Source organism: Squalius cephalus, assembly GCF_949319135.1.
Source record: "Squalius cephalus genome assembly, chromosome: 11".
In the NCBI taxonomy this organism is placed as follows: Eukaryota; Metazoa; Chordata; class Actinopteri; order Cypriniformes; family Leuciscidae; genus Squalius; species Squalius cephalus.
This window is the reverse complement of record NC_137132.1, coordinates 11,927,864-11,951,395: the sequence shown is the minus strand read 5'-3', so window position 1 is coordinate 11,951,395 and position 23,532 is coordinate 11,927,864. Positions and strand designations below refer to the sequence as shown.

At 37.6% G+C, this 23,532-nt stretch overlaps 1 protein-coding gene across 2 annotated transcripts in view; it reads left to right on the top strand.

The window, feature by feature from the left end:
* Window positions 1–302: 302 nt before the first annotated feature.
* Window positions 303–23,532, top strand: part of numbl (NUMB like endocytic adaptor protein) — a 47,886-nt gene continuing 24,656 nt past the window's right edge. The window contains exon 1 of one of the 2 annotated variants that reach the window (XM_079885532.1): window positions 303–569. Coding sequence is in view for 1 of the 2 variants with exons in the window: in XM_079885531.1 (XP_079741657.1) it covers window positions 21,520–21,560 (41 nt within the window). In the remaining variant the exon portion in view is untranslated. Of the gene's footprint in view, window positions 570–21,185; window positions 21,561–23,532 lie in introns of those variants that run through there. The other variant, XM_079885531.1, reaches the window with a different exon arrangement.

Here is a 23,532-nt window from a genome sequence, read left to right as displayed (position 1 = left end):
TTTTAATATTTTTATTTATTTATTTTTCAGCAAATAATTATTTTGTTGTTAGTTCTAAAATTCTAAAGTAACTATGAACAATCGCTCAGTTAAAAAAAAAAAAAAAAAAAAAACTGTTTGAAAATACAGAAACGGTAACGTTCAGAAAAGTGTGGTTTGGCCTCTAGATGACGGTGTTTTATGCCTGCCGTCTGGATGCTTGTATGGTCCCATTCAGACTCTTGAACATCAGCGGGAAGAGAAAATTTGCATAAACGCCCGTGTGCGCCAATGGGCTCGTCGATTGGGCGGGGCTAGCGGGTGGAGCCGCGGGAGGAGCGCAGTCTATGCGCCAGTGACTGCTGCTCACTGAATAACAAACGCAGAGATTATCAAAAATCCGTCCATTTCTCACGACCGTGTTTAAAATTTACGACCATTCGAAGCGCCTCAGGCCACGTGCATCTAATAGAGCGTCGGTTTCGCGAGGAATTCTGATGTAGAATAATCTTAAATAATTTTTTCCCCCATATTTCCTCTGGATTACACAAAAGGCGGCACGGACACTCATTGTAGTATCCTTCTATTCGGTAAGTCCCAATGGCAATCTGTGCTCTCATTTAACATGCATTATTTATAGTTTTAGGATATCATATAATACAGCTGAAGTGGTTTGGGATTGCATGTCTGCTCATATCTGTTTCATCAGATCCATCTATGATAAAACATGAAGCTATAAATAATGGAGTTATTCCCTTAGAGTTTTAAGGTATGATGGGGTTAAAAAAACAACATCAAGACTTCCTTTTCTGGATACACAAGAATGTGAGTGCGACTGAGTCCAGATGTTTCTGAACACACAGCATCATAAAACACAACCTATATGATAGATGATAATAGCATGATCCAGTGTAAAATTATGTAACACTTAAGGTGTCTCACCTGAGAGTGATATTATGCCTTTATTAGAAACGCATAGCCATCCTCATCAATAATTAGATGACTGTTTTTCATCAATAATGGTTAGGCCTTACACTGTGAGGAGTTTGTCAGAGCCCTCAATGGAATATGAGTACAGGACTGCAGTGTACAGATGCTTTATATAGACTATCAATATCAGCAACATAATAATCAGCATAGAATAATTAAATACACAAATAATATTAATTGTCTTTATATAATGTTCTTAGTTGATTTAGTCATACTTGAATGGATTGGCAAGCCTATGCTGGCAAATCAAAATTATACAAGTATTTAAAAGTAGTTCTTCTGTGGAGCACAAAAAAGGAAATATTTTGAAAAATGTTACAATTGTTTTTGGCTATGCGATCCAAGTCAATAAGGTCCAAAACCACATTGGAGTCTTCTGGTTTTAATGGATGAAAAAACAAACAAACATATTTCACAGAAGAATGACATAGAATGATTACTGAATTTTCATTTTGGTGAAATATCCCTTTAAATCTTTTAAGTCTGGTGTGGTTTGCCAGTTTTACATAATTTTTATCATCAATTTTACATAATTTTTATCATCCATTTAACTTGCTACAGTAATTTCTGGCATTTCTTCTCATGTGTTCAGAAGTTCAGCTCGATTCTTTTCATCATTGATCCCAGTTTGATTCGACTTAAATTAAGGTAGTATTTAATGGTTGTCGGAGCTTTTTACATTATCTGACCTTTACATATACTTTATATATTCTAATATAGTCAATTTATATCTTAATTTATTTAGTCAAATAAAATACTAATTCAGTCTTTAAATACACCTGAATTTTTGGTTGTATTGCGCTGCTAAACCCAAAATGCAAGCCTACATGGGCTAGTTTAAGAAATCTTGTTCAAGAATATGAATCATTGTAGGCTATTTTCTATTCATTCCCCTGGTGTACAGTCTTCTTGGGCTGGTGTGAAAGTAATTCACTCAAAAACTGTAAGTACCCTGTAAGCAACTTTACTTTGCTGCTCGTCACACTGACTATTGGACTGCATGTCCATAACAGCTGAATGTTTTTTTTAACTGTCCTGAGTGGGTACCGTCTGTTCCGCGTGTCTGTGGTGTAAGTCTGCGCCCCATTGTTATCCAGATGGATGAACAAGAGGACACAGCAGCTGAAACTACAATAGCATAAGGGCAAAGGGCAATCAGACGGCTGCCAGCTAAGCCGTGGCACTGGAGAAGGATGTCATTTCCTTTGTAATAATAAGGGTGTGACTTCTAAACAATGGACTACAATTCTGCGCCATACAGAGAGCAGTTGCTTGAAAAAGCCATTTCCGTTTTTTGCTGAGCCATTCTTCAATTGCAATGGGTGAATTGTGTCGAGGGATTTGTGTCTTTGTGATTTGGTTTATTTATTGTCATGTCTCATAATTTGACAAAGGATTGTGGCTTATCTCATCACCAGGGCTTCATAATGTATCAAATGAAATGATCATCTTCTGGTCCACATGGTACCACAAGCTTGTGCTTTGTGTGCTTGTGCTTCTGCAGTTAAGATCTTTAGTTCAGTATCTGTACTGGCTCCACCACTATATATATGCGTGTGTGTGTGACTATTCATAGGATTTGATTTGCAATAAGAGTTACTTATGTAGCTATATGAATGTAGAAATCTTTTGCCAGGAAAAAAGAAAAACTTAGCAGGCATAACTTTGGAAAAAATGACTCCCAGTTTCCTCTGCATTTGTGTGGAAAGTCCTGTAAAGTAATCGCATCAAAGTGCATGGCATTCAGCTGTGAAAATCAAAGTAGTTTAGCTCAGTTTCTAAGGTCGACCTTTACACGTCATGCACACGTTTGAGCGCTTGCTTTTAGACCTTACATTTTTCTCTGCGTTAAGAATATCATAACACATCCACTAGTACATGACTTTAAATTATGTATGTCTGCACTTAAATGGACTTTACAGTGAGATCTCAAGTGATACAGCTCTTTACCTTCTGAGTGCTCATAATGGGTAATTTAGTGATGCTTGGCAATGTGTCAGGATTCTGCAAAGGAATCTGTTTAGGATCAAAATGTTCCTATTGAATTAAAGAGTGTAACATCTAGACTTGCAGTTAGATCATTTCAATATTTAGATAAGTTCACTAAAGGCTGGCCCACACTAAAAGATGTTTAAATCTTTTAGATTTTCAAAATGTGAGAGACCACAAACATGATGATAAAAAAAAATCATAGATTTAACAGTTTAGTTTAAGACAGCACACCAAACACTATAGCCAGGCGCACGGTGTGATTCACGTGGAGATCACTGATGGTCGCGGCCGAGCCGAATACGTTATGAGCACCTCACGACCTTGAAAATGTTTAAAAAATTCGGGCCGAATCGGCCCGATTTTGACCAGTGAATATATGTAGGCTGTCCCATATTGCCAAATCATACACAACCACTTCGCATAGGCTAGATATTAATTTTATTATAGCCCTGTGGCTGCAACCCTACAGTGTGCGCATACACTGACACTGTTCAGTTCACCATGGTCCATTTCTTTATATGATAAAGAGTAGCCTATATATTATCACATTTTAGCATATAAGTCAACATTAGATTATAAGAACTGCTTTAAAGGTTTTTGTTTTTTATTTTTTACATTTGTATCATTAGGTATTTTTTGTAAGCTTAAACCCAATAGTTTAGTTTAGTTTAGTTTAGTTTATTAATTTATAAGGCACATTTAAAAACAACAGATGTTGAAACCAAAGTGCTGTACAACAAATAAAGAACATCCTTAAAACATAATAAAACATCTAAAAAAACAATTGGACAAATGAAAATTATACACCCTTAAACTGAATTAAAAGTCTTCAAAGAGGATTAACACATAGAAACAGAAGGGGAAGATCTTATGGGAAAGGGAAGACTATTCCAGAGCCTATAGAGCAGCCACAGAAAATGCCCAGTCACCTTTAGTTTTAAGATGTGAACGAGGGACTGAGAGGAGAAATTGATTTGATTGAACATTTGAAGTGAATTACACTTTTCAAACAGTAAATGTTGTTTTGGGGCTCTTTAATGTGGCTTAACGGATATGTGCAATACAAACGTTTTTATATTCAATTAATCATTTCAATTTTCGGCAAAATGAAAACTTTAAATCGTGTTTCGGTGTTTCAGTAAAATTTTTTATTTTGGTTCATCACTACTTAACATAAAGTTGTTGATTGTAAACAGTTTTATAAAGTTTTTTTTGTGGGACCTGAAGTAACATCTCAAAATCAAAGACTCAGAGAGTTGATCACATTTCAGAGTAGGTTTCATGTTGACCTTAACCACTGTGGCAGCTTCATCACTATTCATTTGTGGAGAATTGAGTAATTGTTCTTCTTTATACTGTTTTCTAAATGATGAGTAAATGACGATGGGAATCTCTATCAGTGGTTACAGACTGGGTTGCAGACTTACGTGAAGGAAGGAGATGAAACTGAACACCAGAAGAGTAGAGCAGCTTGTTTCAGCCATAAACAGAACCACTGCGGATGCTTTACAAGAGCTCATGCTCTGTGTTCTCATAGTCTTGTACTCTTGTAAAGCATCCGCAGCAGTCTCTGTGCTTACGTAAGAGAAAGCGAGTGAGAGAGCGAGAGCAACAGGGATAGAGAAACAGGAGATGGATAAAAGTAGTGGCGTTTCTCTGTTTGTGACTGAGAGAGCTCCCCTGTGTGGCACAACTTCAAAGTCAGGGACACCGCAATTACAAAATGAAATGAAATTCCACACTGATTGCAGTGATGAGGCACTCTTAAAATATGAAGTAGCATCTCCTGTCTGATGCCTTTGTTATTTTTAGCATCCACATCCGAATGCCAGAAACAGCAGGGAACTGCTTGATTTTTTTTGCAGATGCATTGCTGTTAGCCTTTAATTCTATCCACAACACCCAGAAGATAAAAGCAAAGCAAATTTCACACCCTACATATGATTCATGCTGTTAACTGTGCTGTGTTTCATAATGTAAGTCTTAGACAGTCAAATTTGTATCTGAATGAAAAAATAAATAAATAATGATTTATATGATGTTATTTCATTCCATTAAGGCAGCAGTGTGCAATTTTTTCACCATTTATGGCACCAAATGGAACTTCAAAAATAATGTTTCCATAACGTACTTAAAAAACCAGGGACATAGCATCCATTACAACTTTTTTTAGAAATGTGTCAAAAGAAAATGCCCAGTCACCTTTAGTTCTGTCAGGACCACTACCGTCAAATACGATTGACAATTAGCATACAGTTTGGATTGGCGGTATGGTTCCGTTCTGGGCGAGAACTCCCTGCGCATCCATGCAGCCTAGCATGGATAAGAGCAGGGAGAGCAGCAATAACCCCCCTTGGGGTGAAAAGAACAGAACCAACATGAAAGTCTGCAAATATATTTAATTCAAAATTTTAAAGTACAACATATTTTGAATGTCAGAATGCCGAATCCTGACTGGGTGAGAGGAGGAGCTGGGGATGGAGGAGGGTAATTAGCTCCTGAGAAACGCGATAGCTGCTGATAATGCTGAAGGAGCTTATATATGTATACAGTGATAGGCGTCGTATTCCTAGGTAGATGTGGATCAGCTGAGGGTCAGCTGATGCGAGCTTGACTTACGTGATCTGCCAGAACTAACGCTACGCTAGATTTTTAAGATGTGAACGAGAGACTGAGAGGCTAAATTGATTTGATTGAACAGAGTTTTTGGAAGATTATCAGTTTTGTTTTGCTTAGCAGCATAAATAATGACTAATTACAAAGAAATGACAAATAATGCATTGAATTAAATGAAATTTAGTAGAGGGGGCCTTTAGTAGAAAGTTTTAGTTTTTATTTACCACTAAGATAACCAGTTAGCACTGCTTAACAAATAAGTTATCTTGCTAAATGTTTAAAGGAGTGTTTAATTTGACCATCTCTAATTTTGGGGAGTAAATAAATATATTTTAGTTCAGAAGGAACACGTTCAGATGATCTATTCAATCAGCATGGGAGGAGTGTGAACTCGTGAATAACATATTTTCATGATTTATTACAAAGTGGAAATATATCTACTTAGATTCTTATAGATGTCTATGTGCATTGAGCTGGAATAGTGCTTTAGTATCGAAAAATACACACGGCAGCTTTAATATACCAAGATCAGAGCACCTTGATTGCCAAGATACTTCCACAAATACTCGTCTGAAAGGTTAAAAGTATCACATGGCTGTGACGGGGGTAAAGGAGGCGTGGTTTGTGCCGCTCCAGCCCTGTGTAATTACTGTGACTCATGCCTAATGCTAACATAGACAAATGATGGAGGGTGTGGAAGCTTTTCCATCTTTGCCTATCCTGACATTCCCCTGTTTCCAATCCTCTCCTTTCCAAACATCTGCCAGAAGTCTACAGCTGTTGAACAGATGTTGCAGATCCTCTCATCTGTAACCGAGGATCCCGCTGGAATGAGGTGGAGGAGGAAGAGTTGGAGGAAACAAACAAATGCCCAGTCACTTTTACATTTTACTGTGTATTTTAGGCCAAATATGAAAATAAAAATGAGAATGGTGGTCTATGGAACAGGGATGCTTACAGTAATGTTTGACGTATTGCACATTATCGATGGCATCAAAATCAATGGCATCAGAGACCCTCCCTTTGATGAAATCTGACTCAAGTGGTCATGGTGTACAGTAGTAAATGGAGATCTGTCTCGTCTGACCACGTGATCTGTTCATACGAGACGGATGTTGAGGTCAAGATGTATTTGTTGTCGCTTTTTTCTTATCCTTTCATGTGTCACCTATACCATTTCCACAAATAGTTGACTTAAAGTGGAAGGAAGGAATTTATGGAAAGTTAGATTCTATGTAAACACAGAACATGTAAACTTCTCGGGAAGAATTTTGTCAGACAGTGCGACTGTATAGCTGTGAAGACCTGAATGTCCAAAAATTCTATAGAAATAAAAAAAAAGAGAAAAATGCTATTTGTTATGCAATTGAAACATGGCACAATCAGAGAAGGTTGGATTCCGTCATTTCTTCCATGGTTTGCTAAGTCTCATCTGTCTATCACGTTTTCTGTTTAGCCACCTGCCCTCGATCAATACGTCTTGTGCGGAGCCCATATCATCTATTATTGCAGCATTTGCTCAATAATGGTGTAGTGGTTTCACTCACTTTCACTTTTTCTTCAGTTTGAGTGAGGCTAGAAAATGAATGTATTCAACTCCACAAAGAATTTTCTGAACAAGATGTGCAGTGCACTTATTAGGGAGCTTAGAAATATATGAAATATGTTTTCTCATTTTTCTGTAGTGTATAAAGAGGTTTTTTATGAGTAAAACTTGTGTTCAGTATTGTGAAAAGAAGCTGAATTGTTGGGGTGCTGTGACAAAGTGCATGTCCAGACCTTTTTTTCACCATTTAGTTAGTTTTTTTTTTTTTACCAGCTTTTCTGATTAAAATTGTGAATGCAATTAAAATCTATTATTTATTTTATAAAAATAATTAAAAAAATTTATTACAGCCCTTGCTGTGTAGGGCTGCACAATTTTTATTTTTACTGCTACTAGTAAATATTATTGTAATATTTCACTGTAAAATAGACTAAATCAAGGATTTAAGGCAAAGTATATAATAATAGTAATAGTTTTTGCTGTTTTATATTAATTTAATCATTTAGCCCTAATATCCATCACTCCATCTTGAGTTTGACAACATATATGACAATAGATCTGATTACTTGACTTTCACCCCAACCAGGAAACCTGTGCTTTCTGGGTTGCCAGGCCATACCTGGCCATAAACCACAGCTAATATTAGCCTGCTAGCTAGAAAAGCAAGAAGCACATTTCACAAGCTCTTTTTCAAAAACAATAGGCCTATATGCATTATGAAGTCTAGTGTTTTAGCTGTTTTCTTTTCAGCAGGGTATTCAGAATTTACAAACTGATTTGCTTTGCATGCTGCACAACGAAACACACCACACCCATGCATTGGAAAAGACAGATGATAGAAAACTGAGCCAGTTCTTCACTGATGATAATGGCAAGTCTAGCCAAGATGAGTGGGAATAATTGAAGTTGGAAAGAATATTTGAAGCATGTTGTTAACTTGTTAACAACGAAACTTTGTATGTCCCTAAGAGTTTATGATGTTGACCTTTACCAGATCTTTCATATGTTTTTTTGTTTGTTATGAGATATTTCAGAAAAAAGAATTAAAGTCTTTATATGGCCTCTAAATTGGATTTTTCGCTTTCGTTTGCCTGTATGCTAGCAGTTTACTTTGTTTCTGTGTAGATGACAGGGTGAGGGCAAATGAAAAATTTTACCATTATGTAGTCTTAACTTTTTTTGGTGTGTTTTTATCTGTTTGTGCTAAGCGTGCCGCACAAGTCCTGAAAAGTGAAGCCAAAGTGTCTCGAACGCCCACAGGTGGTTTGTCAACGTATAGGTCATAAACCCCGCCCTCTCCATGTAATTTAATGGGACGTGAGACAAACTAAACAATTAAATTACACTTTAAATGATCATTTTTTTCCAAAGATGGTATTTGTCATTTTATGTAGTTTTTATCACGCTGATGTAAGTGCAAGTGTTCGTTTTTTTAAAATAAATTTGGTTTTAGTTAGTTATTTGATGTTATAAAAATTGACGTGATTGACAGCTGAGCAAAGTAGTCACTGAGGCACCAACTGACTTTTTTCGGGAGGAGATTGGTGCTTTAATTTTAATTTCTACATTTCGATAACTGTTTATTTCACACCGACATGAGTTGTTCTGCAGTAAACTGTACTAAACGGAGTGTGGGTGGAGCCTTGATACTCCACTTCATGCTCACTACTGCGCAGACTCAAATCCCGAATCAGCGCAAGATGTCAGCGCCATATTGGAACATTGGCGGCTTCACTTTTCTACAGTGGAAGAGAGTGGAGGTGTGACGTTCCATTATTCCATATATTTTTTTACAGTCTATGGTTTATGCGTATATTTTTAATATAGTTGTGGAATCTAACCTAATCTGTTGAGGTTTATTAATTTATTAAGACTTTTAATGTTTTAAAGTACTCTACTGCAAAAGTACTTGAAATTCCAATCCCTATAGTAGCCTATCTATTTTTGGTTGTCCTCGCAAATTATTTTAAAATCATCATATATAAATTTTAATATAAATGATATATAAATGAACCATTGGAAGTTTTCAGTGATAAAAATTTTCTTTTTGATGTAATATAAGAAATTTTTACTTGATGCGTTTTGTGAGTTTTGAGCTTCCTTTTTAGTAACAAGTGAAGATTCTTGAGTAACATTCAGTTAACAGTTTCAAAGAAAAATAGACAGACCTCAAATTCAGAGTCTAAAATATAAGCTGAATATTCTTAATAGGGTCTTTATTCAGTTTGTTCATATCATAAGTGTACCTCAAGCTCAAGTCCTCATTAGCAATCTACAGTGCAGACTTCACTTGCAAATATATCCACTGTGAAACGGTGCCTGCAGGCTGTCATTGCAGAAGTCTGGAAACATGATGTAGTGTAATAAGAGCTCTACTGGAACTCTTTTTGAAAAATATAGTGAATATTCCTGTCCATGGTTCTCCGCCGTTTTACAGGACCACAGTGTCTTCCTGCTCTGTGGATTGCCACTTTAGCTTCCATTATAGGATTCTTATAGACCATAAGAGGACCTCTGCGGACTTTAAATGGTTAAGTGAGATGTGTCTATCAATAGAGCAAAGCCTTTGCGAGCAGTGAACATAACATAGAGTTTTACGAGCAGGCTGGATAGATGCTGGGATCAATAGTTTCACTTTGTAAATGTTTTAACAGCTTTTAATGCTAAAATAAAAGAATAATTTAGGTAATACAGTGACATGCATTATGGATTTAAGGCAGATGGTCTCAGAAGGGGGGCAATGCATAGCATATGACACTTTTACACAGCAAATGTGTTCTCTCTGATAGTAGTGTTTTGTGAATTCTTTGTTTTATTTTAGAATTCAGATTGTGTCAGAGTCTGTCTGACTAGTGGATGTATCTCCACTAGTGAGACCAATGGAGATTTCTTTGGATTTATTGGTATTGATTGATAGTAGTATACAATATGCACTGATGAGCCAAAACATTATGACCAGTCACAGGTAAAGCGATTAAGTGAATATTGTTGATCATCACCTAACTAGGCCACATATTAAGATCTGAGTCGATAAGATGGTAAGAAAAGACCAGTTCTTGTAATCAACATGTTGGATGCACGAGAAATGGGCAAGAATAAAGATCTGAGCGACTTTGACAAGGGCCAAATTGATATGGCAAGGCGACTGAGTCAGAGTATCTCTGAAACAGCAAGGCTTGTGGGTTGCTCCTGGTCAGTAGTGGTGAGAATCTACCAACAGTGATCCCAGGAAAGACAAACCACAAACCAGCGACAGGGTGTTGGGTGCCCAAGGCTATCTCGTCTCATCCGAGCCAAAAGAAGATCTACTGTGGCACAAGTCTCACAAAATTTTAATGATGGTTATGGTAGAAATGCATCACAACACACAGTGTATTGCACTCTCTGTATGGGGCTACATACGCAGACCAATCAGAGTGCATGATGACCCCAGTCCGCCATTGAAAGCTCCAACAATGGGCACGTGAGCGTTGCAACTGGACCCTAGAGAAGTGGAAGAAGGTTGTCTGGTCCGACAAGTCCCGTTTTCTTTTACATCAATTGGACGGCCGTGCACATGTGTGCCGTTTACCTGGGGAAGTGATGGCACCAGAATGCACTGTGGGGCGACGACAAGCCGGTGGAAGTAGTGTGATGCACTGGGCAATGTTCTGCGGAGCAACCCTGGGTCCTGCCAATCTTGTGGACGTAACTTTGACACATGCCACCTACCTAAACATTGTTGCAGACCAAGTACAGCACTTCATGACAATGGTGTTCCCTGGTGGAAGTGGACTTTTCAGCAGGATAATGCACACTGCACACATTGTACAGGAATGGCTTGAGGAACACGAAGAAGACTTTAAAGTGTTGTTCTGGCCTCCAAATTCCCCAGATCTCAATCCAATTTAGCATCTGTGGGATGTGCTTGACCAACAAGTTCAATCCAATCCGGCTTCATCTCGTAACCTACAGGACTTGAATGATCTGCTGCTAATGTCTTGGTGCCAAATATGGATACCAGAGGACACATTCATGGGTCTTGCAGAGTCCATGTCTCGGCGGGCTGACACTGTATAACAGTATATTTGGCAGGTGGTCATAATGTTTTGGCTCATTGGCGTTTATTGATACCAATCATATTGATGGATATTTAAAAGGCAATATTGGATATTGAATTGTCCTTTGCTATATTTTTACATTTAGATTACCTTTGCCGTCATTTAACACTAACGTAAGGTTGATCTTTAAAAACACTAAAAATAATTTAACAGTGTTAAATTTTTTTTTTTTTGCAAAGTTTAGGAAGAATATCAATTTGTCATCCCTATATTCACTAAAACGTTATTTTAATGTTTTTGAAAGAAGTCTCTTATGCTCACCAAGGCTGCATTTATTTGATCACTTTGATCAAAACTAAAAATTCTATTTTAATATTTCAAAATGTAATTTATTCCTGTGATGGTGAAGCTGAATTTTAGCCATTACACCAGTCTCCAGTGTCACATGATCCTTTAAAGAACAGTAAATTTACATATTGCTCAAAAAAGTGTACCATTCATTTGACAAGGCTGTTTTGAAATACTAGCCAGACTGACCACCTTTGTTATTCAGGCAGTCGGACATTGTTGGCAATGCAGATAATCTCAAAATGGTCTCTATTGGTTTGTCACTATCTACCTCTACTTTAGAGTCTGAATGCTTTGGGGTCCAGAGCCATTTAATGTGAGGCACTGGATCCATTTGTAAACCATTTTGAAAGCACTTAATCATCCCACAGTGAGAAGCAGCAGATCACTTAGAGGTGAGCCATGTAAGGGTCCTAAGATTTGGACACTGTGTGGACACCCTCCCCCAAACTCACTGAAACCCCCTAACTCCTCCCTCATACAGCTGGCTGTGTTTGGTCAGGGAGCGGAGCGGGACGGGGGGGGAGGGGGTCAGTGGAAGCACAGCTGGTCTGACCATCCTGCAACCAGCTGCCGTAACAAAGGACCCCTGTCAGGCTTCTAGAAAGGTGGCCCGTCTACCCATCTTTTTTTTCCCTGTCCCATTTCTCTTCTGCCACTCTCCCTCCCCCACTCCCACTCCATTGTATCCCTGTAGATCTGTCCCAGCTGTTAGGATCTTTTTATGTTCCTTTCTTTTAGTGTGACCTCCCTTCCACTGAATTAACCCCGCTTCCATATGCATTCACGACTCGTACGCATACACGCTTTTGCAAAACTGTGAGCACAACTTCTAAAGGTTTGACAGAATGTTGATGCTGAACCTTTTTTGAAAGAAGTCTCTGATTCTCAGCAAGGCTGCATTTTTTTTTTATAAAAATACGGTAAAAACAGTAATTTTCTATTTGAATACTTTAAAATGTAATTTATTCCTGTGATGACAATCTTCAGTGTCACATGATGCTTCATAAATCATTCTAATATGTGGATTTGCTGCTTAAGAAACATTTCTTATCACTATTAGTGTTGAAAACAGTTGGGCTGCTCAATATTAATCAAGCAGCACAATTTAATAACAGCATTTATTTGAAATATAAATATTTTGGAGTGTATATAAATGTCTTTACTGTTACTGTTGATAAATTTAATGCAATATTAAATGCACACTGAATTTAACAGAACAGTGATTTGCATAGTATTAAAAAAATCGCTTTTTTTAAGGCTGACAGAACGAGGTCTGACAGAATGCTGATGCTGAAGCTTTTTGGCCAGATACCTTGAGGGTGGGCCTTGTGTCGGCTTGATGCCACCCAGTACCAGTCCCATTCCCTTTTGTTCCAAGTTGCGCGTGCCTAGCAATTCACAGCAATTGTGTTGGTGGCGGGGAGGCCGGGCTGTGTCTCTTTGTAGTCCAGCCATTGTTCCTGACACACGCTAGTGTTTGACAGACGCACGTGCTGACAAAGGCCGCACAGCATACCTCTGCAAATTATTTGCTGGGGCCCGCTGAAAGATGAGACGCGGTGACCATCTGTGATCCGTGCTTTTAAGCTCTGTATGCACACCCGTCCAGCCTCTTCAAATCCTAGCCATTGTTAAGCCACACCTTTTATATCTTCTTCAGTTTTTTTTTTTGGTCTGTCTCTTAGGTAAAGTTTTCAAAAACCTAGATATAGTCCAGACTGAATTTGTTGGATCTCATATTGAAGATCTCACATGTACTAAAATCTCACATTTGTCTCTTGAAATATTGAACTTCTGACACTGAAATTCTGGCCAATAAGCTCATAATGTCATGCTATGCCTGATAACTGTTAAATTGATCATCGTGACTAGTGATTTTTGAAGATTAACTTTAAGGGTGTGTTCACACTTGGCATGTTTGGTTCGATTAAAACGAACCCTGGTGTGATTGCTCTGTTAGTGCGGTTCATTTGAATAAGTGTGAACGCTGCCATCCAAACACTGGTGCGCACCAAACAAGTGGACCGAGAGCGCTGAAAAGATGGGTCTCGTTCTGCTTCCAAACGGACTCTGGTGCGGTTCGAATGAAACATGAATGCAAAACAGACATAAGACACGAAAACGAACCATAAACGGGATATGATGTCACAAGATGCGACCCTAAGAAGGACAGAATGCTCAAGCATACTTGTTTTTTCTCGTCATAAACGCGATGTTGAACATCACAGTTCTGTTCAGACATCAGAACCGCGTCTCTTCGAAGCAGATCTTCGTTTGTGTGTGTGACGGAGGGATTCCTGCTGCTGTTTTGACTCCTTTACACATTTTATAAGCGCTTCACGAGTTCTCAGCTGTTCAAAATACCATTATAGGCTACGCACATAAGACGAGCGCAGAAATCCCAGCACACAGCCTTGTTTTGGATGTTTGGTAAGTTCTGGCACGAAATATATATAATAAAAGCCGACCAATCAGGTTGTGAACATGTCCCTATGCCTTTAGGTTCGGTATCTTTAGGTTCGGTGTTAAAATGCCAATGTGAATGCTAAGCGAACCAGGACTACATTTTTCTTGTTTCTTTGGTCCGAACCAAACAAACCGAACTACAAGTGTGAACACACCCAAAGTAAGTGTTTGATTATGGCAATCTAAGGTAATCTAAATTTAAAATTGAGGAAATGAGCGTGTGCAATTCAAGTGTTTATATGCTTAATTATTTCTATTGATCGGATTATTTGATTTGAATTTCATTCAGATCGAACTCAGTTGGATCGAATGAGGTGTTTACATAAAGGCTTTTCATTTGGATTGATTGAGACATCAATTGATTATTTGGGTGCATGTAAACATAGCTAATACGTAACTAAATAACTAATTTCTCATCAAATTCTAATAATAAAAAAAAAAAAAAAAAAATATATATAAGTAATACATTATATTCCTCTGCTCTAATAGAAATTTACCACTATTCATGATTTTTATCAAGTGGGGAAAATTTTCAGGAAGCATCTCAGCCTGGGTTGAGTTTTTGTCAAGTCAGAGGCCCCCTTTCTCTCGCAAGGCTATGTTTCCTAACAACCAGACAAAACATTAATGGAAAGGTGCGCTTCCATGGCTTAAATGACTTTCACTGACTGGTTGAGAGGTGGAGATAACAGTCGTTTCAGTCTAGCATGGAGCGCTAACTTCATTCTGTCTGCTTTGCTCTTCTTGCCTTTTAGTTTGAATCAATACACTGTATCTGCCTAGCGAAGGTCATCCAATGCACTGGGTGAAGTGTCCAGACTATAGCCAAGGCACTTCTAAAGCACAATCGATGTAGTCCACAAATAACAGCCGTCTGTTATTCTGGCGTATTGAAGGACATCGAAGGTTTTCAAACACAGTATCTATGTCTGGAATATTTTCAATTTAGGTGGTTTATTTTGAGATAATGTTTTGTAGCATGGCTTGATAGCATAATGGTTTCTACTTCTCTTCCTTTAAAAAAAAATCTTGGTTGTGTATCACAACAGGGTCAGACAAGTGCATGCCTTTGTTTTCTTTCTTAAATAGAACGGCAGCATGCAGATGTCAAGTCTCTGAAAACAAAGCAAGAATGAGTAGGAAACTCCAAACTTTCTTTAAAAGGATAGTTCACCCAATAATGCAAATTCTGTCATTAATTACTCACCCTCGTGTTGTTCCAAACCCGGAAGACTTTTGCTCATCTTTGGAACACAAATGAAGATCTTTTTGATGAAATCTGAGAGCTTTCTGTCCCTCCATTGACAGCTACACAACTACCACTTTGATGCTTCAAAAAGTTCATAAAGAGATAGTAAAACTATACTATATATATATATATATATATATATAATTTAGACTTTTATTCACATAGACCAATAAATCTTTTTTTTATTTTTTATATTGGCTGCTAACCGATATGGTTCCGATATATTGTGCATCCTTAAAATTATATGACAACCTTTGTCATTTAATGGCATGGATAGGAACCAGTGTCATCTGTGATGATAGGTTTATTAGCATTTTTTTATTAGTTTCACTCATGCAGTGACGTCCTAAGTTCGCCCCATGACCACAGGCAGCTGTCCCACGCCATTAGCATAACAAAGTTGTCCACTTCTGCTCCCTGTGTTGGATGCCACTAGCTGTCAAGAAGGAACCATGTGGCATGTCCCAGCCCTGCTGTGGGCCATCTGTGGGTCTGTTCTCCTTTCCACTCACTTTTCCTGACTCACTCTTACCAGTGTGGTGGAAACCTCCATAAAACATACTTGAGTCATCGCACCATTCGACTGCAGTCTAATAATTGTGGGTAATAAATTTAAAAACAGTTTTTGTGTTTATCCAATATATGGACTTGGACGTGGTTGGAGGTCCTGCCATGCTGACATTTGTCAGTCACTGGCTTTTTTCGTGCTTTCCCACTGTGGTCTATTTATTTTCTGTCTTGGGTGTACTGTGAACTGTGCACCCAGCGGCATTTAATTACATTTTCAGGGAAATGTAGACTTTGTGGGGGAGAATTGAGTGAAAGCATTAGCATGTCAGTGAGCACTGTTGACATTAACTCTGACCTATTGACAGATTTATACATAAAACAGGTTAATAAATCGTGTGGTATTTAGCCATTTTGAGATTATCGGTTGATTAAACATGCCTGCTTGGACATTTAACAGAAGTGCTATAGCTCTCTATTCCATTTTGTTCCAATACAAAAAGTAAGAAAATCTGAATAAAAAACACTTTATTTTAAGGGTACATAGTTATACATTACTACATACTTACTATAGTAGTAACAGTAAATTATGCATAATTACAAGTAACAAACTCTATAGTACATGTAGTTAATTAATATTACTCAGTACTTATTTGAGTAATTACAATGTAACTATGTCACCTTAAAATAAAGTGTAACTTGAGTGTAACTATTACTTACTATAAAAGTAATGACCCGCTCCTCCTCTGAAATGACGTTTCTTTTTCACGGTCATAACTTTGGCCACAGTGGACTATTGAATAATGTTAACAAATTAAACAACTATTTAAGAACTGTTTTAGTAAATTTGCAATTACATTGGCTCCATTCTTTTTGTAATTGCTACTTTTTATGATCCAATCAATTACCAATGGATAAAGTTGTGCCATACTTTTTTTCTTGTTAAATATCCTGTTTCACTTTGAAATATGTCACATTATGTAAGTAAATTGGGTTACAAATTATAATTAATATTGATTTTAAACTATCAACTTTAAGTAACCAGAACAAACAAAGAAAAAGAAGCACAGAAATTCCCATTCAAATGTTCCACGATTATTTATTTATTTATTCATTTATTTATTAGCAAGTTTTCTAATAATTTACACAATTTTGTGTCTCATTTGCTATAATATTCATATTGGTTCTATGCTGTATCAGCCATCGAACACCCTGCTCTCGGCCAATGAAAACCAGTGAATGCTATTTTTCAGAAACACTCCCAGTCATTTGGCAAAGAGATTCTTTGCAGAAATATTAGCATTAGGTATGTTAAACTTTCTCCTGACACTTATGCGTAGTTAAACTGTGAATTTTCCCCACCATGTGCCAGGAAGTAGTGTCAAGACAACAATTAGTCAAAATGTGTTTGCAGTAGCACATCATTTCCATGCTTCATTTCTCCCATAGCCTCTTCCTTCCACCAGGCTTTGGTACTCACCCCATACAACCCTTGTAGGAGTGGTTGCCATGGGAGCTGGTTGCCATGCAGTCAAAGGAGGTGGTGATTGGGGGGTGTTGATGTAGATTGGAGTGAGGTATGACGAACAGTGAGGATTCTTAGCGTGACGGACCTCTGGGTGTGATTGCTCTCTGGGTCTCTTGTCAGATCAAACAGGGACTGCAATCATGCCTGTAGCGAAAATTAGAACGAGGGAGGAAAACAGGCAGAGAGAGAAAGAGGAGAGGGCAGGGAGAAAACACATTAGGGGTAATGAGTTGTTTGAGACTAAGATTTAGTAATCAAATGCAGTGGAGTTCGAGAGAACAAACAAGGAAGTGGCATCGCTACTGGTCTCTGCGCCTCTTTGGGCCTCGCCGGAGGCTCTCGTCTGCTTGATATCAGTGCTTCTGCGTCAGATGGGCTGCTTTTTATACCTTGAGGCTTTGAGAACAAGCAGACTGGGCCAGTGTGTTCACATGAGCCTGGGGCTCCCCTCCATGGTGATGGGACTGAATGCAGGGCAGCTGAGGGAAGTCATAGTCCCCGCCCTCTGTTGGGACTTATGGAAGTAAACTGCTGGTTGCATGCACTCATTTACTTAAAAATGTAAATTCTATCATTTACTCACCCTTCTTTCTTTCCAAATCCAAGGTTTCTGAAAAGACAAGATCACTTAACCAATTTCATTTAGGCTTTTATTCACAGTGATTGATGTTAACTTTTTTTTGCTCACAAGCCACTTTGGCTAGTGGTTTTCCAAAGTTACCAGCCACTCAGCATTTTCACTGGCCACAATTTTGACATCGATACCATGGTCAAAACATGCCATATAGATATTTTTAATATTATCTCATAATTATGGCATAATGTCATAATTTGGCAGCAGGGAAATTATGCTGCTGTCACTTTAAGATCTGACGCACGGATCCTTTATACTGTTACACATGCATTTTCTTTCTCAACTGTTTATGTTTACTTGAAACATAACTGACTGTGTTTATGCTCAATTTAGTACTAAAAGGTGGCTTTATGTGCACGTACTTTGGGTGTGAGCTCAAAATCTGCGGGAATGAGTAAAATTATGCGCAATACGCGCAATCCCACGGCAAAATTCGAGCCCTGTAACACCAACAATATTCATCTGGAGTAAATTAAAGGAGTGAGTGAGAGGAGGCAGGTTTGTGTGTCAACTTGCTGTGGGTGAGATGAGAGAGTGAGGAAGCGCAGCTGGTATCATGTATCTATTCTGTGGAAAATGAGTATTGGAAACATTTCAGATATTTCAGTATCGATATGTATGGAGAAATGTCAGGTTGGTGGGTGTCAATGTCAAGCTCTGTTCACATATAAAAGTTGATCAGAACATACGTAGTGCACATCAAATATGATAAATGGAAGGTCAAACATATTTGCTCGACATGTGAGAATCTGTAAAAAGTGATCATGTCTCTTCAGAAGATAAACTGCTCGATTCATGTGGATTACTTTAAGATCTCTTTATGAACTTTTTAAAGCATTAAATGTTTGGCTGAAAAGACTTTCAGTGGAGGGACAGAAGTCTCAAGTTTTATTAAAAAAAATCTTAATTTGTTATTTCGAAGATGATTGAAAGTCTTAAAGCTTTTGGAATGACATGAGTGTGAGTAATTTGTGACATTATTTACGTTTTTGGGTGAACTAACCCTTTAATGTTCAATGTAGTCTTGGCTAAGATTATAGTTTGTCACATTTTATTATTCGAAATGTTTCATTCATCCAAAGTATTACATTTTGATAAAAGTTTACACATACAGATTTTCTTCCTCTTTGGAATAGTGTGAGGTGATATTTTTTGTACAATATGACCAGGAATGTGTGTTAAAAAATGTAATTGGGTCAGTTTTGATTGTAAAAATAGATTGTAATATTGCAGTATTGTAAGAAATAAAATTGCAATTAATTGATAACGACATTCTCAAATAAAATGACAAATTACAATGAATTAATTTACTCTAACTGAGTGATTGTTTAATGTGGATCTCTTGTGCCGTGGTATATGCAGCTGTAGCCTACTGACAGATTCGTTTACATCATGTGTCCTCTGACGGCTCAGTAAAGATACGCAGGCCTTTGTCCTGTTGCTGCTCAGTGCAGGTAGAGGGCAATGTGCCACTGAATCATTGTGACTGTCATTCTCTAGGATGCGGCTCATACAGTCAAACTGCATAAATCTGACCTCGCTTTCTCTGACCCTCTAGAGAGAGGAGGACACATTGATTGACTCTTGTTTAACAGACTGGCAATGGAAAGCATGTTTGCCAGGAGGCCTGTTTATATTCATATGAGGTCCTCCTATATAGCATTTATAATTTCATATCAGAGAGGATTGGATATACATACATCTCGACTAACAGATAGCATATAAATATGTATTTATGTGTCAATCCATCTAAATTGGAGAGTTAGCTAACCCAAAGAGGTTCCATTTGGAGAATTAAGTGCTGTGAATTAAAGTGTGACAAAATTTGCAATTAATTAAGGACCAAAATACTTTTGCTAGACTTTGCATGTGATTTTTCTTTCGAGCTCAAGACCCCTCTGTTTATTGCCTCTGGGTAAAACAACTATACAAAATGCTAGACATGATTAGTCTGGTTAAATGTCCATGTGAATACATTGATCCAGTCCTGCTGGTGGACCCTCATTTGGGTCATGAGAATTTAGGACAAGTTCAATCAACAGAGCATGATCAATTCAGCACCAGAGGGAAGCTCCACCAGTCGGACCGGCCAAGAGACTCCCGGTGCAGCGACATGATTTGAAAGATAAGTGATGATTTTATACAGTCAGCACAAGACAGCTGAAGGGACAGTTATACTGCCTTCAAGTCCTGTGAAATTATCACAGATAAGTTTGTTAGTCCTAATGATGTGCGTACAAGTGACATATTGAGCGATTTCATCATTTCCTGATTAAAAAAAAAAAGTTTATCACACGTAACAAAAAGAAGGGCAAACACTTTCAAAATACTTTCTATATCCCAGTTTATTGTGCAGAGACAACAATAAGTAAGGTTGGAAAGTAAACACTTGTGATTTCAAAATGGCAACATTGGCTCAACCAATGGTGTGAGTTTGAGGTGGGACTTACTGTATACCTAAACATTGTGACAGTTTTTGGGAAACCTGTTTGAAAACAATTTCGGTTTGTTCCACTAACATTGCAGAAATTACACACTGTACCTTTAAGCATGACCTACAATTTACTTTTTTGTGGTTCCTTTCATGCACATGTAAACAGAACAAATAATAAATAGATAAATATGGAATAAACCCTCAGGGTTTTTTAAAAAAAGTTGGTTTGTGAGGGAACTGCAGGGAGTTTGTGAGTTGAAAAAAGCTAATAATTTATTAAATCATTATATAAAATTATTGATATTAACTTAAAGTGCATATTTTAGTTCAAAGGGGTTCCTCAAAAAATAACAAATAATACAAATATTTCGAAATTCATTATAAATGTCAAGGAAATGTCTTTCCTTAGAAAAATGTAACAAATAAAACAATAAAAAGCAATATAAATAAAAAGGCAGTATGTCTTTAAATTATGAAAGGCGTTTTGTTACGCAAGTAGTACAGTGCACTGAGGTCATTCTTCATAACTACAGCATTAATAGGCTTACAGGAAGCATGCTATGTGCACGTACTGTGCTCTATCCTCAATAACTAATCTATCAGAATAACAAAACTGTCTTTTTTACATTAGCTATTCTATGAGTAGAAATGATGCCTAAAGAGCTGAGTGCAGCTTAGGAACACAGCAAGAGTACAAACACAACGACACAGACAACTGGCACTGCAGATGGGCGACTGAAAGTGTGTCATCACCATCTCCAGTCTAATCACCTCCGCCCGCGCTCCTCCTCTGTTTCTCTCTCTCCCCTCCCCTCCCTGTCTCTCTATCTTTCGCTCTCCATCCTCCCCTCGCAGTCTATGTTGTGGAAAGACAAAAAGTTGATTTGTTCCTCAGAGGCTGCAGCTCAGCACATCCTGGCAAATTCGCATGTCTCCCTGCGTCCGCGTGTGTTTCTGTAGGCGAGGACGCATATGGTGATGAGACTGAGCACATGTGTTATTGTCGCCTTCTCCAAGTTAATCTCTGAAGGGGAGGTGTGGTTTCCTCCTTCTCTTGGATCCCAGTACTGAATATTCAACAGCATTTTGCCTCAAGCTTTACATCAGACGTCAGTTTTGACTGCAAAACCATCGGTGGTTCGATTTTGAGACTTTACCTGGCTTTGGTCTTCTGCTATCTGTCTAAAATGAGTTTCAGCAGTGACATGGATGAGACGGAAGAGGGGAGGTGAGTTTTTTTCTATTTAAAGATGAAGAATTAGCCTCGCGGGAATAGGGTAATGGATGTTTTGCTTCGTGCGGTGAAATTTGTGTTTATTAAAATAAATACATAGGCCCTAGAACCAGTGCATCTTACAGATTAGTAACCAAGCTTATTCTGAAGGCTTGTGTTTGGCTAATACTCTTACAGGAAGTAACTGCATGAGCCTCCATATGGCTCAGATTAATAGATAAATTGATATACCAACTAAATAGATCAGCTGATACTTATCTGTCTGTTTATTATTCGATTTATATGTTGTTGTGGCTCTCTGCGGTTATCAAATGCATTGTTGGCTGGTTGATCCGAAAACAAATTAAAGACTGATCATGTCTGATGTTCCTCTCCTGGAAGGGCATCATTACAGAGAACGCAGTGGACTGAGAGGATTCTCATGTCTCTACCTATCAGTTTCTCTTACTGGTGGCCTTAAAGGGCCACGGTTACATGCATGATATGCAGAAGGCAAAATAGGTCACTACAATTGTGTATGAGGAATCATCATTTTCATTAAGAAAAAAAATCCCAACTTTTCCCCCAGATTAAAACACATAACAAAACTAGTAAGACTTGTTTTCAGAGAATACATGTTTAGATTAGATTACTTTAGATTAGGGTCCAATTCTCACTATTAACTAACTATTAACTATGACTTTTCCCTCAATAAACTCCTTATTACTGCTTATTAATGGTTAGTAGGTAGTTGTTCAATTCAGGTATTGGGTAGAATTAATGGATGTAGAATATGGTCATGCAGAATAAGGCATTAATATGTGCTTTATAAGTACTAATAAACAGCCAATAACCTAGTAATATGCATGCTAATAAGCAACTAGTTAATAGTGAGAATTGGACCATAAAATAAAGTGTTACCTATTTTTCTTACCCATTAGTGATTTTCTTAGTATTTTGATATGATCTTTTGTTTGTCCTGGAACAACATTCGACACTTATGTATATTTCTTATGGAGTAAGAAAAATAATCTTATTATATTACAGTTTTCCTTTAGGTTAATTTATTTTTCCCTATGGATGTATTTATGACCCTAACCCCAACTAATTAACCAACCCTTAAATTGTAAGGAAGTCCCAAGCCCTTCCCTAAGCCTTAACCCTACAATCTGATTGGTTGATGGGAATGTTGCTTCAGAACAAACAACAATATTGACCCAGGAACACATCCCAGTTGCCCACTGAATTTCATTAATTGACAAGTCGACCATTGTGACTAATCCCTATAGTCCAAGTTTATTTAGACGATGGATCAGCCGGACTAAAGCTAGATTGAGCTGATAACTGACGCTACATGCATATCTTTGTTTGACAAAATATATTTTATGAACATTCAAAATGGTCAGAAAAGCTTTGGAAAACCAAGGTGTTAAATTTTATCTCAAGGTTGAGTTATTCTTCAAGAGCATCACACATGCTTGTCTAGACAGTTCAAGCCTCGGCTCTTGAAACCTCCTGGATGTCAATCTACCCACTCTGTGTTGGATAATCTATGAGAGACTATGCACTTGGTTGACATTTTGTTGAAAAATGAACCTCAGAGCTATTTTCAATGTCCTGCCCTTCACCCAAAAATAAACAAAATCAATAATTCAAGTCAAGACTCAAGAAGACCTTTAGCTATTCTTTCCTTGCAGTCTGTCCAGTCTGCACTTTCAGTAAAAGCTTGTGTGTTTCATTTATTTAGTTTTTAAAGTACCTAAAATAAAACCTGTTTTTCACAGTCAACACAACAAGGAAAACTACAGATTACATCACATTTAGATAAGCAAGACATGTAAGAGAAATATTATTTTCTTGTGTGTATTCAATCAATACCACTGCTTATACATGATTAATTTAGTTAATCTTGCATGAGTTGAGATTTTCTTACTTAACTATATTAATCTTTTTTATTGAATGTATTGAAAACAGACACTCTACCTTT